General features: G+C 36.3%; 1 protein-coding gene across 1 annotated transcript; it reads right to left on the reverse strand.

Moving 5' to 3' along the window:
• Positions 1 to 1,612: 1,612 nt before the first annotated feature.
• On the reverse strand, positions 1,613 to 12,369 carry LOC132036057 (histidine kinase 2). Its single transcript, XM_059426286.1, has 14 exons — positions 11,229 to 12,369; positions 9,844 to 10,116; positions 8,944 to 9,468; positions 8,192 to 8,467; positions 7,162 to 7,331; positions 6,830 to 7,042; positions 6,561 to 6,747; positions 6,323 to 6,374; positions 5,972 to 6,201; positions 5,726 to 5,824; positions 4,245 to 4,888; positions 3,359 to 3,856; positions 2,655 to 3,128; positions 1,613 to 2,231 (listed from the first exon to the last, which is right to left on the reverse strand). Exons 1-13 carry the CDS (start codon positions 11,619 to 11,621, stop codon positions 2,879 to 2,881), a joined length of 3,810 nt encoding a protein of 1,269 aa, XP_059282269.1. The 5' UTR covers positions 11,622 to 12,369; the 3' UTR covers positions 1,613 to 2,231; positions 2,655 to 2,878.
• Positions 12,370 to 15,636: the final 3,267 nt, after the last annotated feature.

Genomic DNA, 15,636 nt, shown 5'->3' on the forward strand with positions numbered 1-15,636 from the left:
ACCGCACATCGGTTACATTTCTTTTGAGCCGAGGGTCTATCGGAAACAACCTCTCTATCCTATAAAGGTAGGAATAAGCTTTGCGTACATCATATCCTCTCCAGACCCCACTTGTGGGATTACACTGGGTATGTTGTTATTGTTATTGTTGTTGTATATAATAGAGGATTGACTAATATTGTTAAGACTCTGGAAGTTTGACTACCCTATCTTGATTGAAATGTCCTTTTTTGCAATTAATTAACGAAGGGATTTGCTTGTACTTTCCAATATTTTTACATGTGCAAAGTGTTTGTTTAATATAATTGAGACGTTTCTTGAAGAGCTGGATATTGGGCTAAAACGGCCTAAAGATACTCTTAACATCGTGTGAATTTGTCCTCTTTGGGCCAAGCCCGCATGGTTTCCCAATAAACCTCACACTATTAAGAGTATCCAACACCTTATAAGTAGCTCCTTTTTCTTTTTAGCTACCAATGTGGGACTTTGTTCGCACACCTAACAATCTCCCCCTCGAACTAAATTCCACATGACTCATCAAGAGTTAGAGATTCAACGTGTCTTAGTGTCACCCACATCGTCAAAGTATTTATGGTCATCGAAGCCCAAAAACTATGTACACGTCTTCAAAGCTATGGGTAAATGTTGTAAACAAGCCCATAGACGGGCAAAGGCACTAAGTCGGGCCCCACGCCACACTCCGCCATCTTCATACTTGCCCCGCCAAACCATTGGCTACGATACCGATTGTTAGGCTAAAACAGTCAAAGATATTCTTAATGACATGATATTATGTCTGCTGAAAGCCCCCATATTGTTATGTGGCCCAACAATCTCCCCCTCGAACTAAGTTCCACATGACTCATCACGGGTTAGAGATTTAACGTGTCTTCGTGTCACCCACACCGTCAAAGTATTTACGGTCAGCGAAACCCAAAGGCTATGTATACGTCTTCAAAGCTGTGGGTAAATGTTGTAAACTCGATGCAGTTGTTGCCTAAAACGGTCCAAATATTCTTAACATCGTATGATATTGTCTGCTTTGGCTGACACGCATGATTCCCAAAAGACCTCACAACATTAAGGTATCAACACCTTATGAGTAGCCTCGCACCTTTTAATTTACAAATATGGGAGTTTGTTCGTATACCCAATGAACCAAAGTTATAATTCTTTATCATATGAGTATATATAAATCGAAGTCGAACAAACTATTGTTATGAATTTACCATACCGTAACATAACTAACCCAAACTTGAAAAATATTTAACCATACCGAATTAATTTGGTACAATAATGACATAGTATTTCAAAAACCGAAAACCAAAATTACTAAATAGAATTTTCAATACCATAATATGCCCACCACTTAAAGTCCGCATATGGTGCCAAATTTCCTTATTCTTCTTACTAGATGTTCGCTCTTTTGATGAATGTAACCCTTTGTTTAGCTCTTCCATTTCTCTTTTCCTTTTATCTCCTTAAAATCTCACATTTTCAACCGTTTTTGGAATGTTGATTGCATCTTCAATAGTCATAATCAATAGCGTGTGGAAATGCTAAACAGACACAAGTCAACAATCAATGATTTAGTCCCAAGCTGGAAGACTGATAACTCAAAACTCATGGATAATGCAAAGAATTGATATTCACACCAAAAGATATGTTACATTTTAGTATTCAACAGTTCAAACTATTTCACTTACAACACCAAGCTCAACCTATTTTCAGCACCTTCATTTACAGAATATTACACAATCTACAGCTTTAATTATACTTGACTCACTACAGAAACATTTATAAAAGAAGACAAACTTTCAGTGTAGAGCCTATTCTAATCTGATCTCATCATAGCTAGAATTTATTTCCTATACTCAACCTCTACTCAGGTGAAATTATAGAAAAATCAGTTCAGAATGAAAAGCAACTATATTGCACTCTCATGGTTTGCATACCTGAAGCTGCCCTTATCTCAACACTTCGATGCTATTTACATACATCTTTTTATATGAGAGCTACTGAAACACAGGATACATCTCGGGACATACAAAGGAACAACATTAGCATTTTGGCACAACCTGCTTCAAGGGACTTAGGGAACTGGCTTCAATTCTCAGAAACTTGACACAGAAAAGGTGTAATATACATAGATTAGTCTTCGTCAGTGCTTTTGCAGTCCGGGAGTATCCATGGTTTAATTTTCCAAACCTAGTGGTTGTTAGCCATCTTTCCTGCAAATGAATGGATATCAGTACATGTGCACGGTCACCCAAATATACAAGAACACCATCTAACACCCCGTTAAGAAACCAAAAAAAGCAAAATTTTAATTCAAGGTAAGAGCACTTTGATTTCCGAACTTTGATGTTGCTTCATAATCTTTTCTTTTTATTTCTCTCATGCAGGTTTGCTTCCCTTCTATAGGTAGCCTGTCTTTTCTTCACGCGTTTCCTAAGGAGTTGAAAGCTATTGCATGACAAAATTCCATAAAGAAATGGGGTCCTAAACAGATGTTTGCTATGTATAAAGGTCTAAATCAATCTTTATGATGTAGAGAAGCTTCAAGAAGAAAGACAGATTTAACTGGATACAAGTAATGTTGAAAGATGCAAAGAAAGGAAGTCTGTCTATCTGAAAGGAGGCAGGTAGTTTACCACAAAAGGAAGGTGGAGGTGTTTTGGACGAGCTACTAAATCATCCAGCAGCAACAGTGGAAGTCAGCTGTCAGACATCTGACGGGCAAAGCTCCGTCCTCTACTACCAACAGAGGAATCCGTTAGATATCCAAATAGCTTAGGCCCTTTATCCCGGAAAAAAGTTAACTAAACCATCAGACTGGACCTCAAAAGACGCTGCTGCACGGTTAATGATGTCCTAATCAACCTGACTCAAAGAAGCGTGCCACTGTTGAATAAAGCTGCCCTTCTTCAAACGGTTTTGATACATAATCATCCATCCCGCACTTCATGCACTCTTCATTTGTTGCTTGAATTACATCTGCTGTCATTGCTAATATTGGAGTGTGCCAATGAGCCACTTTGGCCGATATGCTGGGAAGTAACTCACCACAATCGACTTTTTCATTGTATTTGTTTTCTAGACTGCGTATTTGTCGTGTCGCTTCAAACCTGCATATGGTGATAGAGACCATCAGAGATGTGCTCATCAATTAAGTGATCAAATATCTACAGACCCACATATTTTTCGTGCCTCTTTATTAAATTTGGAAAAGCTAACACAAGGAGCCCCTTCACTTTCCTCCCCCCCCCCCCCCCCCCCCGCGACCGATGTTCACCTACACTCAGCATCTGCATAACTTTGCTAGAAAGAAAAATTAGAAACAGATTAAGTTACTGACCCATCCATTTCAGGCATTTGGAGGTCCATAAAACAAGCATCAAACTTGTGTGGAGGATTAAGATGTGGCAAAGCAGCCTTTCCACTGTCTACACAGGTCACTATCGCCCCGTACTTCTTTAGAGCACCTTCTGCCACTCTTCTGTTTACAACATTATCGTCCACCACCAATATATGCTTTCCTGTCAGCAGACTTCCAAGAGTAGGTTTTCCTCGGGTTACTTGCTTCTTATTTCGGTAGCCAATGGCTTCTTGAAAGCATGTTATCAACCCGCTCAACCGCACAGGCTTTACAAACACTTGGTCCACAATTCCAGCTGATTTGAGCTCATCTCTCTCCGCAGAGCTCATACATAAGAGGCAGATTTTTGGAGGCTTTCCTAAAGCAGTAGCTGAGCCATTTGGTCTGAGCTCTTTCAACATATTACTTAGTGTAAGAGAAGTTTCGTTATCCCAACTATCTTTGTCAACAAAAACCACAGCTAAATGTTCCAATGCACTGCAAAATAAGCAAAAATTCAACTAAATGAATCAATATGCCAACATCATTAAACAACTGCGGCACTTTGAACATCCACACCACTCATTCAGTCAGTTTTGTTACACACCAAAAACAAATAAATGAAAATACTCCCTTTCAATGATTTAAACTTTCAGGAATATGTAATCGGAGGTAAAGAACTCAAGATGGGTTTAAGGAAGTGACGATGTTGTAATACAGTGAAGACTGTTTACCAGTGTTCTTCAAAAGGTAGAAAGTTTCTCACAGCATATTAACTGAAATGCACTGATGGAATCTAGAAAGACATGTTAAACAGAAGTTCTACTTTCTATCTACAGATGCATCTTGATACTTCAGACGAAAAGAAATATTAGCATGACATTACCTAGTATTAGAGAGATATGAACATGCTGAACGCATTGTGGAAGTTATGTTGACGCATATTTCGAGTCTTTGCAAATGGTATCTTGTGACCTCTGCCCGAATGCTTTTATCATCAATCACCAATGCTCTTAACCCACTAAATTCCGAAACAGATGGATCGTACTGTTGCCATTTACGCTCTAATGAACCTTCTTCTCCTCTTGCAAAGGCTGCAGTAAATGAAAATGTACTCCCTGTGCCAGGTTCACTGAAAAAGCCTATTTCTCCCCCCATGAGGTCCACCAACCGTTTGCTAATGCTCAGTCCTATCCCTGTTCCACCATATGTTCGAGATGTTGAACTGTCGGCCTGCATAAAAGGCGTGAATATGCGGCCTTGTGCTTCAAGAGGAATTCCCACGCCAGTGTCTTCTATGGTCACTAACAACTTGATCTTTCCCACTTCTTCCTCTGTGCTGCTCAGCCTTTCAAACTTTTGCCAACTTTGCCATCTGTCAACTACAGGAAACCCACTTAAGGTATTATTTGACCTTTCTTGAACAAAGGTTAAGCTTTGTTTCAAGATTTCATCCGTCACATCACGAGGGTTCCTCACTTCATCAGCTAAATGTACTGTGACAAATATGTGCCCTTTGTCATTTGTGAACTGCGATATGAGCAAAACAAGATCTTAGTGAAGTAAAAGTAATAAAAAGAACATACAATCAAATTAAGTAATAAAACAAGCATTTTTTCTGTGAAGAATAAGTAACTATAATCACAGAATTCTCAAAACAAGATTTTCTTTCCCTCCTAAATTCATTTTTCTTCACATCTTGTAGGTCCCTCAGTTTGAGACTGGATAATATGCATTCAGAAACAAGATGCAGAGAGCGGCTATTTGATAAAGCTCAAACCAGAAGGCTGAAGTGAATTTTATATAACATATTGAACTTTATATTCAGAGAACTTTAACTTATATCACTGGTTAAATTTAGTTATATCACTGGTTAAATTTAGTTATCTCCTTCAATGAATAGATTATAAATATAAATGCAAAAGGTGATGCTTTTTGAATGTTTAGTTTCATCCATTTTTTAAAATCTTTTAAATGTATGAAGAAATTTATATAATTATACTAAGTTATTTTTAAAATATTTGTTAAATACATCTATATAATAGTCCAAAAATGGTATTAACTGATAATTTCAAAATGTTGGCTTTAGCATTCGAGTTTATGGATTATTTGCAAAATGTTAGTTGGCATTTGATGGATGGCCATTTTCAGATTCAGCAATAAGTAACAGATGATCTTCCTTAAAATCGGTAAAGCATTTAAGTGGTACAGGATGAATAAAGTGATCTTCTGCTTCCTTTATCAAACAAGTATGATTTCTATTTTCTAATCATTTAAAACATTCAATATTAGGTACTGAAAATTGGTGGATTATCAAACAGCATTACTCTTTCTTGTAGAGTCATTATCAGAAAAAGGTTAACCAACCTTAATTGAGTTTCCAACTAGATTCGTAATTATCTGCCGGAACCGCCCTGGATCTCCGATAACAACTTCCGGGACTAGATCAGAAACATAAACAGCCAACTGTTCCCATGAAAATAACACAAAATACAAGGCATCATGAGCTAGCTAAAAGGAATGACAGTAACAAAAGAGAGAGAACACTAGCGAAGGGAGGGAAATTATGTAGTTATGATAGTGCTTATAAGAAAAAAAAGTATGATACTGTACCTCAATCCCTTTTTTATGAGATTTTCCTGAGAAGAGTGATGAAACATTATCAAGTACAGCACGAAGATCAAAAGGAACAGCCTCCAGCTCAAGCCTTCCCGATTCAATCTTAGCCTGATCCAGCACTTCATTAATCAATGATATCAGATCTTTCCCACTAGCATGAGCAGTTTGTGCATAATCCAGTTGCGTAGGGTCAAGGTTTGTGTCCATGAGCATTTGAAGCATCCCTGCACATATTGAAGAACTTCTTATCAATATCTAAGCATATATGTACTTAGAATCTCCCTTTCCCAGCCTCCCTTTCTGTTAATTAAGTGTAAAGTTGTAAAATTAAAGCATGTTAATTACCTAAAACACCATTCATCGGAGTCCTGATTTCATGAGAAACCGTTGCAAGAAACTGTAAAATGAAGGAAGGAAGTGAGTAGAAAAAGAAAGGGTCTTCAGACGATGAACAAAAGAAGTGGATCTATTTTAATAGACTCGAAAGTTACTACATAACTATGTTATCACGAAAAGAGTACAGTCAATGAAATGACACCTAGAAGGTAAAACATTATCTGATTCATTAGGTGGATGATCAAACCTGAGATTTTGCTACATCTGCAGCCTCAGCACGATGTTTGAGCTCCATCATTTCCTGATACTGACCCTCAACTTCAACAATTCGGTTGATGGCAGCATGGAAGATATGACCAATAAGCAGAGTGATAACAAGGACTCCACCAGATAGAGTTATTGCTGTCCAGGGTGGAGAAGGTTTATGCTTGAACCTGTGATAAAAGTAAAGATAATTTTAAACTGGAAACGTATTCATGGCATTATTTTACATCGTGGACACTACAATTATTTGACCTGCAATGCATCTCGTGGTTCCGTGTAGGATCCCCAAAATCAAGGCTGCTAACATGCAGTAATCCTGTGTCGTTCTCATCCATGCCATACATTTTAATTGGAGCAGACTTGTTAGTTGTATCATAAACATTTACCACAATAGTTTGCTTGCTCGCAAGCTGATGCAGAAGCTTTTCGACTAATGATGGAACATCGTAAGAAGCACCAATGTACCTTTTCAAAGTAAAAGCAAAAATGAAAACAATCAGAATAGGGATTAAAGACCTGAACACCACAGGGACAACATCTAGAAATGTAATAGTAAAATCCCAATTTTCTAGCATGGAACTTACCCAACAGTAGCATTGATGCGGTCCATTGGGGTAGCATAAGGAGGGAGATGAGTATTATAGACCGCAAATGTAAGAACAACACCCAGGTGATTGGATTTCAAGAGCTTAAAGGGTGACGTCAAAACCCCCTTGCCAGAAGCCCTTGCTCGCAAAATGTTCTCACGGTCTTCCTATAAACAACAACAATAACATTAATACCAGTCTCAAGAAATAGCAAGGTAAACTTAAGCACATAAGGAAGTTGTCTACAAATTGCAGATTGAGAATATAGGTTTTTACACACAGTTAGACCAGAACGCACGGGAATACTGATACACATGAAACTCGTAAGAAGACAAATGTACCTTGTTCCAGCGGAGACATAGATTTAGGTAAAATCTCAAACAGGCTATCATAGATATCTAAACACTTACACCCTTAATCAAAGACATACAAGTTTGTCCGAAACCATCACTACTAGAAATTTTCCCTTTTCCTAGGGATGGAAATGGGATGGCCTAGGTGGAAACGCCATTGCCAGTGGGGTGCAGGGCAAGGGGCTCAAGAGTTTTTGAAATTCATTGTCTTTTTTTACTTTTGGCATCACTATTTGCTTCCTTAAATGTCGATATTATTTCATACATAATAGTCGATGTTAACTCGTTTCTATTTAATAGACTAAACGTTTACTTTCCTCCAAATGATGGATGAGCACGAGTTGAGGAAAAATTACGACTATACAGTGGAAATATTACAAAAGGTATAATGAAAACTTTTTAAAGAAGAAATAATGGGAAAAAGCATTAAGAAAATTAATGAAAAACATAAAATGGCAAAAGGAGAAGAAAATCTAGCAGAACGGGACATCGGGAGATTGGGTGCGATTGGTAGAAGGTGAAGCTTTCACCGTCTCAAACCCGCCCTGAGCCGTTGCCATCCATATTTATTAACCACACAGCGGAATAATCTATCCAAGCCAGTTTTACTACTAGATTATGATATTCAGTAAATAGTAAAAGAGGAAAAAGAATTTATAACCAAGAATTCACACCTTTCCAGACATCATATCAATCGAGACGATATGGGAAACCGTTTCTTGTGAAAATATGACAGGTGCATATTCATCGTGATCAGGAGCAGGATCCAAGTTTGCAGGGATACAATCCTGTGTTAAAGTTTGGTCCTCTGATTCCATTTTCTTGATAGTCCACCCATGCAGCTTCTCAAACTCCTCTCTCTCTGAGTGACGAACCCTTAAAGCATAGGCAACACCACTTGTAAGTGGCCTCTCAAAAGCTGTTCTCTCAGTATATTCTTCAAAAGTTTTCTGTAGAGCGCAAGAGAAAACATCATAGTTACATTCAAAGTGCAAAGACAAACTTCTACACTCTTCCAAACTCCCACTTTATCATGTTTTAAACTTTCTCTCGTTTTTTTTCTTCATCTTTTGGCGGTGGGGGAGAGGGTGGTATAAAAACTTTGTCTAAATAATAGTTTCTATTGTTAATTTCATTTATGAGAACTGCAAGTTGTAGCTATTAGTATTATTAATCCAGTTCAATCATTTAGTACGAGTTCTTGAATCGGATAAACAGCATACCATATTGCTAGAAAAAAGCTTATACCCTGCTCCTACCAAAAAGGGAGGGGGGCGTAAAGATTAAAGGGACTGATATCTGATATCTAAATGGGTAACTAATAATGATAGAATTTAAAGTGAAGTCCACGAACTATGAAACATACAACCAAGATATGAAGAACATTTATAATAAGAGTCAAAGTTAATGAAAGCTATAATAGTACCTGGTCTATTGCGGAAGGTTGCTTTCCATGGTGAAATGTGGAAACGAGAATAGCCAATGCATGAACATGGTTCATGCTTACGTTGAACTGGTCCTGCAACATTCGCGCTCGTTCGTCACACATGCTTGTCAGTGTTTCTTTCCTCCTCAATGCAATGTCTGCACTGAGGTACATATACAACCAGATGGCCAGGATCACCCCACCCAAGACAAACATTACAAGAAGCTTTTTCCTCCACTTCCCACCAGTTCGAGAGGAAATCTGAGCTTGCTGCTGCTGCAACTGCTGTAGTGGATGAAGTTGATGAGACTGTAGTGTTTGCGGCTGAATGAAGTTGTGCTGTTGATTTTCCCCGCATTTTGTCCGTAACTGAAGTATCTTCCAGCATTTTGTCCATAACTGAAGTATCTTCCAGCTGACCACAACCCCGAGAAGGACCCACCAGCATAGTTTTGTGACACAAAAGGCATTACTATCAAAATGATCTGGGTTATGATTCCCAATTTCTCTTATTTCTGATGCTTTCTGATAAAAATGAACGACACAAAAACGGTGTGAGCAATCTAGATTATCACAGGGTTTAGCAATTGAACTTCTTGCCGTATACATATTGGAAGTAGTTAGAGTGCACGTGTACATGCAAATGTGTGCACTAGAGCCACTTCGGATAATTACAATCAGCTCAAAGGCAAATCCGCGTTTAAATGATACAATTACTTCCTGGCCATAAAGTTCAATGTACAGAGAAGTAAAAAAAAAAAAACAATATACAGAGCCCCAACTTGCTAAACTACTAGTTTGTGCAAAGACTTCATGAACATACTAAAATCATGATGGGCTTTTCCTCGGTTGCAAGGCGAAGATAGTAAGATCAGTTTCTAACCATTCACAAGGGCTCACCTTTTCAAAGAACTGGGGATCTGTTGAGACTAGTGAAGATAAGCGATGCAAAACAAATGGTAACGACTTGTCATCTAGTGAAACGTCACTATTTCTCAGTGCCTCCTCATCTGGAACTGGGCACTGGCCTTCTGCTTCAATATTCCCTACAAGCATCTCATATTGCTGCTCGTATTTCAGACTCTCTGAACCTAGCACCTTGAGAAGGCAAGTAATGGTAGTAGTCATAGGCATTTCATGCCCATCACCTTTTGAGTATTTCAAGGATGAAATCTACAAAGTTGAGATCACTGGAGTCAATTACTATAAACAGAGATATCTGATCTTTAAGCATAAGAGGAACAGTAGCAAAAGATGACCTCTTTTTTTCTTTTCCCTTCAACAATAATTTTCTGTTTGAAAATTCAGAAACCAAAATTTAGCAAAGCCTCTAAGGTGAGCGCGCTTATGAGTTCCAAATTGACTCAACAAACTAGCTAACTTTAATGATAACTAGAGGAAGTTCTCAAAGATAATACCTTCTGAAGCAGATACTATAGGGAAAATTCTGGTGACATTTTTTTTGTGACATGTTGGAATAAGCAAACTATGGCTCCAGAAGGCAATGCAACAGTTGCAACAAATTTTGGTAGATCATTAAGCATATGTTATTACCGAAGACCTAATTTTGGTTTTTCACCTTTTAAGGAAAATTTGCAAAAATGGGAATATAACCAGAAGAGCCACATCATTACTCATTAGTACTGCTGGCCGAGCAACTTGCGGCTGCATACTGATTTACAGAAGAAACTAGTACATAAATAGGCAAATTTCTTCAATGATTGGAAGGCATATAATTGGAGTAAATCTTTTACAGAGTATCAAATACTTCCAACCAAGTTCAAACATTCACCTAGCCTATGCTGATAAGTGAAATACAATGAAGAAAATAGAGAGCGTCTACTTAACTCTACGAAAACAGTAACAAACAAAAGGCAAGAAGAAGGAACAAACTGTTGGAAGGGAAATGCTGGATGCCCACATCCACGATTATACTGGGAGAACTTAGGAACTCTTCTCCCATTGGAAACCGGCTCCTTACAGATATGAACAGGTTGCAAATCAAGCATGGGTTTGCTTAGAATGCCATAAACTTTCACTCAGATGAAAGGTTTCAATGTGATTCAAGAAAGACTATCAGCAGTTTTGATCAAACACGGAAGTCTGCAACTTAACCCCATAAAGTTAATTCTTTAAAATGTGATTGAATTAGCTGTAACTACCCCCTTACTACATCTGCAATCTCCTAAATTTCCTTAAAAATTTACTATTTGTGACAGAACAGAATATAAAAAATAGCAGCAACTATTTAAACGTCAAAAGCATTCAAAGTAACTGCAGGATACCTGATCTTTTTCAAAGAATAAGGTAGCTAAAGCTTGAATTTGCTCATTGCTGACATTGAAACGTTCAAGAAGAAAATAAGATTTATCTTCATTTGGTTCTGAAGCTTCCTGCTTCCAACTATAAACCACACCATTTAAGCTAATAACCAACCAAAAAAATCCAATTCCAAAGAAAATGAGCCATAAAAACAAAAGCTTTGTTTGCCATCTCCACCCACAATTTGGTCCTTGCAAAGACTCTCTGGCCTTTTTCAGCCTAAAACTTGAAGAGAAGCTTCCATTCATGCCAGCCAATTTGCAGTTTAAGGACATCTTTAATAGAATCCACCTACATATCTTCAAAAAATGCCTTGATAGCTTAAGAGCAAACCCACTCAGAGCAGAAAATCTCATTAAAAGTCAACACTATCTTCAATAATTGACCTGAATTTCACTCAATTCTCAAGCAAACACAGCTCATAATTACAACACAAAGCTCAAATTAACTATTTTCAAGATTCTGCTGCAAACCCACCTCTACAAACTCCTAATCAAACCCTTCACTGCAAATTCTTGAGCAAAAATGTCTCCAATTACTCACTGCAACCATGTAACTATGGCTAAAGATTCAAGTTTTGCTCCAATTTTTGTTATCTTCTTGGTTCTTGATGGCTAAAGATTGAATCTTTGCTCACTTAAAAGCAATAAAATCCCATCAAGAAAAGCTTACTTGTCATAAAAGAACACATAGGAAGGACAATTATACCAAGACAACAAGTGGTTAAAACAAAAACCCCAGATGTTAATTTGGCATACTGTAATGGAATCACTTAATGGAACAGAAAAAAGAAGTGGTTTTCTTTTGCTATATCCAGTTAAGCTCCTATTTCACCCCACAAGTACAGAAAATAGAAAAGAAAGAAGCATCAAAGATCAAAACTTTATCTTACAAAATCTCATGATGGGTAGAAATGAAGTGAATCCCAGTTGGTTTCACTGCAAAACCAACTGGAATGAATGATCAGAATGTGGGATAAAAAAGGAAGTACCTTTCTTTTCCTTTTCTGAAACACTTCTTTCTCTCTCTCTTTAGTTGTTTTTGGTGTTGAGCATATGCTGTTGAGTGTTGAGGTTGGGGTACATCATTATCTCATCATCCCAAGTGGGGAAGGTTGAGAAAAAAAAAAAAAAAGATTCAAAATCATAGGAGTACCATATTTATCATTTGCAATAAATGTAATCATAGACTTAAGTGTTACACTTCACAATATCCAAAATTTGTTCTGCATTTCTTGTCTATATAGTAGTAATTTCTTTGCTTTTTATGTTGTTTCATTTGTTCACTGTCACTTTCCAGTTACAATAATAATGTGAAAAAATATAAGTATATGGTAGTATAGTAAATATAGAGTGGGAAAGGAAAAAGGAAAAAGAAAATCTAAATCATACCATATTTATCATTTGCAATAAATTTTAATCATAAGATTAAGTATTTCTTAGTTCTTTCGAGCCGGGGTATATCAGAAACAGTCTCGAGCCGGGGTATATCACGAACAGTCTTCCTAATCAATAAAGGTAGCGGTAAGGTTGCATGTATCATACCCTCTTCATACTCTACTTGTGGAACCACACTGGGTATGTTATTGTTGTTGTATTAAGTATTTCTCAGATTTTACGCTGCGCATTATTCAAAATTTGTTACTGCATTTCTTGTCTATATAGTGTAATTCTTTGCTTTTTATGTTGTTTCATTTGTTCACTGTCATTTTCTAGTTACAATAATAATGTGAAAAAATATAACTACATGCTAGTATAGTACAGTAGTTATATAGAGTGGGGCAAAAAAGAAAAAAGGACGGTTGTGGGAAGAGTTTAGCCAGTTGTATTTGTTCAGCTCACATGGAGAAGAGAACCAAAAAAATAAAATGAAAATAGTATTAAAAAAGAATTGAAAATAAAAAAAGAAAGCATCTATGCTTTTTGATGATACGGCCTACCAACTAGAAAGATCGCCAATTAATCGGCTTAAAAATAAAAGTAAGCTGTGCTAAAATGCGCCAACTAACTTGAGATGCTTATCCTACACTTTATTCTTGGAAGATAATTGATGATGTGGGCATCCCATTAGTTGTATAAAGTAGGCTGGCTATGCAACCACATCTCTCCAACGCCACCTATTCCCTAATACTAAAAAATTATTAAAAGGGAATAGTTTTTAAATGTTGAAATTATGAGTGAATGGTACATGGAATAGTGTTAGATAAAACTAATCACTTATATTAAATGGCATGATTAGTTTGACCATCATTAGACGATTTCTTGTGATTTTAAACAACTATTGTGTACTTAATAAATACTACTACACAAATATTATTGCATGGTTTGTGTATTAGGCATAGGTGAGTTTTCTTTATCATATGTAAATCCTTGAATGAGTCAATTGTAGTAGTAATTGTTATGGATTGTTTATTAAAACTTGGTAGGATAGTTGATGAATGTCTTTAAATCATTATAGCTTTCCATTAAAGACACATTGGAATATGAATAAAGAAGTTGATATCAACTCCCATTTAAAAATATAAATGGAGAGGAAGAGATGATGTAAGAAACTTATCTAGCTAAAATACTACCTTGGACAATTATAAGGTGAAAGTGACAAGGAAATTAGAACAATCAATACAAAATATTCAAAGTTGCAGCTTATTGTAAATTTTGAAGATCTGTTCAAAAATTATTTGGTGATTTTTTTTATATGTCCAAGCATTGATGAATAGAGTTATTCGCTATATGTAATTGTGAAGACAGCATGTACCCGATAGAATAGTTCAAGTGACGCAAGCTAATCTCTAATATCACTGATATAGTAAGAAAAACAATCAACTAATAGCAAATTCTCAAGATCTTGATAAATTTAATATTCTCAAAAATGGGGAGTTTGGGGGAGTAATTAGAGAGAAGCACAATTTCATTTCAAAATACATTTATCCTTGCTATTATTATGTATTCAAGGAAAGCCACTACTTTATACTCCTTTCCCTTTTATGATACTTGCAATGAGACGGGAGATATATAAAGAAGCAATTAATGACGTCTGCCAGTATTACTCTATCAGTAGTAAAATCATGTTAAAAATGCTACGAAACTAAACTATATAAATGGAGCATTTTTTCTTTCTTTCTTTAAAAGGAAATGACAAAAGAAGATGGGAATTATGATGGGACATCCTAATATCATGACATATTTGGGTGGCAATTGGTGTGGTTTTTGTTTTTTCTCATGTTCGCCAATTATGATTATAAAAGTTAGGCTAATTTTTCCAAGCGAACAACCATAAATCACTTATAAAACTGAAATTAGCTATGAAATTTATCGAAAATATGTTGTTCAATTGCTCGTAGCTAACACAATTTTTTGATAATTCGTCACTAATTCTATCACTAAATAGGTTTAGTGATAAATTTTGTTGTTTAGTCACAAAAAATTGTCCGTCGTTAATACCTATATTTTAATAGTGAATAAAATGGCCTGTTATATGAAAAAATTATAAGTTTACAAAATGATTAAACTAAAAAAATAATACATTTGTTAACTCTTAAATTGTAGCAAGCTCTTCCCAAATTAAACAACTCAATTTCAACTCAAAATTTTATTGTAATTGATGGATTAACAACTCCCCCAACAAGTCAAAAAAAGTAATATGCATATTATTCCACTTGAATTTGAAACCTATAACCAACTTAAGTTACAGATTTTTAAGGGTACGTCATTGGGTGACAAGTCAACAACCCTTGAACGATTGAAAATACCTGGCCAAGTTTAAAATATCACTCCATTTCACATAGTAAGTGAAGTGCTTAGTTAATAGAACAAAAATAATTACTACTGGCAGGTGCGAAAGTAGTTAAGGACGTAGGGGTTTATTCGAATTAGTAACTTTTGCTCGGGTCTTGTGTGTGTTTAAAACATTCACTAAAATAAGTACAAATAGTGGAGTTTGAACACAATAAATTAAATGTGTTATGGCAAAATTCCAAATTCAACTGATGTGTAAAGTTGTCTACGTGCGACTTATAGGTATGGGTTTGAGTCGTGGAAGCAACCACTAATGTTTGCATTAGGGTAGACTGTCTACATCACACCTCTTGGGGTGCGACCCTTTCTCGAACTCTGCTAATCCGAGATACTTTGTGGGCCGAGTTTTTTTTTAACTCATAATATTCAAATTTTGAATCCGTTTATTACTACTATTATTATACTCCCTCCGTTTCAATTTATGTGAACTCATTTGACTGGACACGGAGTTTAAGAAAGTAGAGAAGACTTTTAAACTTGTGGTGTAAAATGAGTCACATATATTTTGTGTGGCTATAAATCATTGCATAAAGGTAAATTGTTTCCAAATATAAAAAGAGGTTATTCTTTTTGGCAC

This window comes from Lycium ferocissimum, chromosome 11 (genome assembly GCF_029784015.1).
Source record: "Lycium ferocissimum isolate CSIRO_LF1 chromosome 11, AGI_CSIRO_Lferr_CH_V1, whole genome shotgun sequence".
Lineage (NCBI taxonomy): Eukaryota > Viridiplantae > Streptophyta > Magnoliopsida > Solanales > Solanaceae > Lycium > Lycium ferocissimum.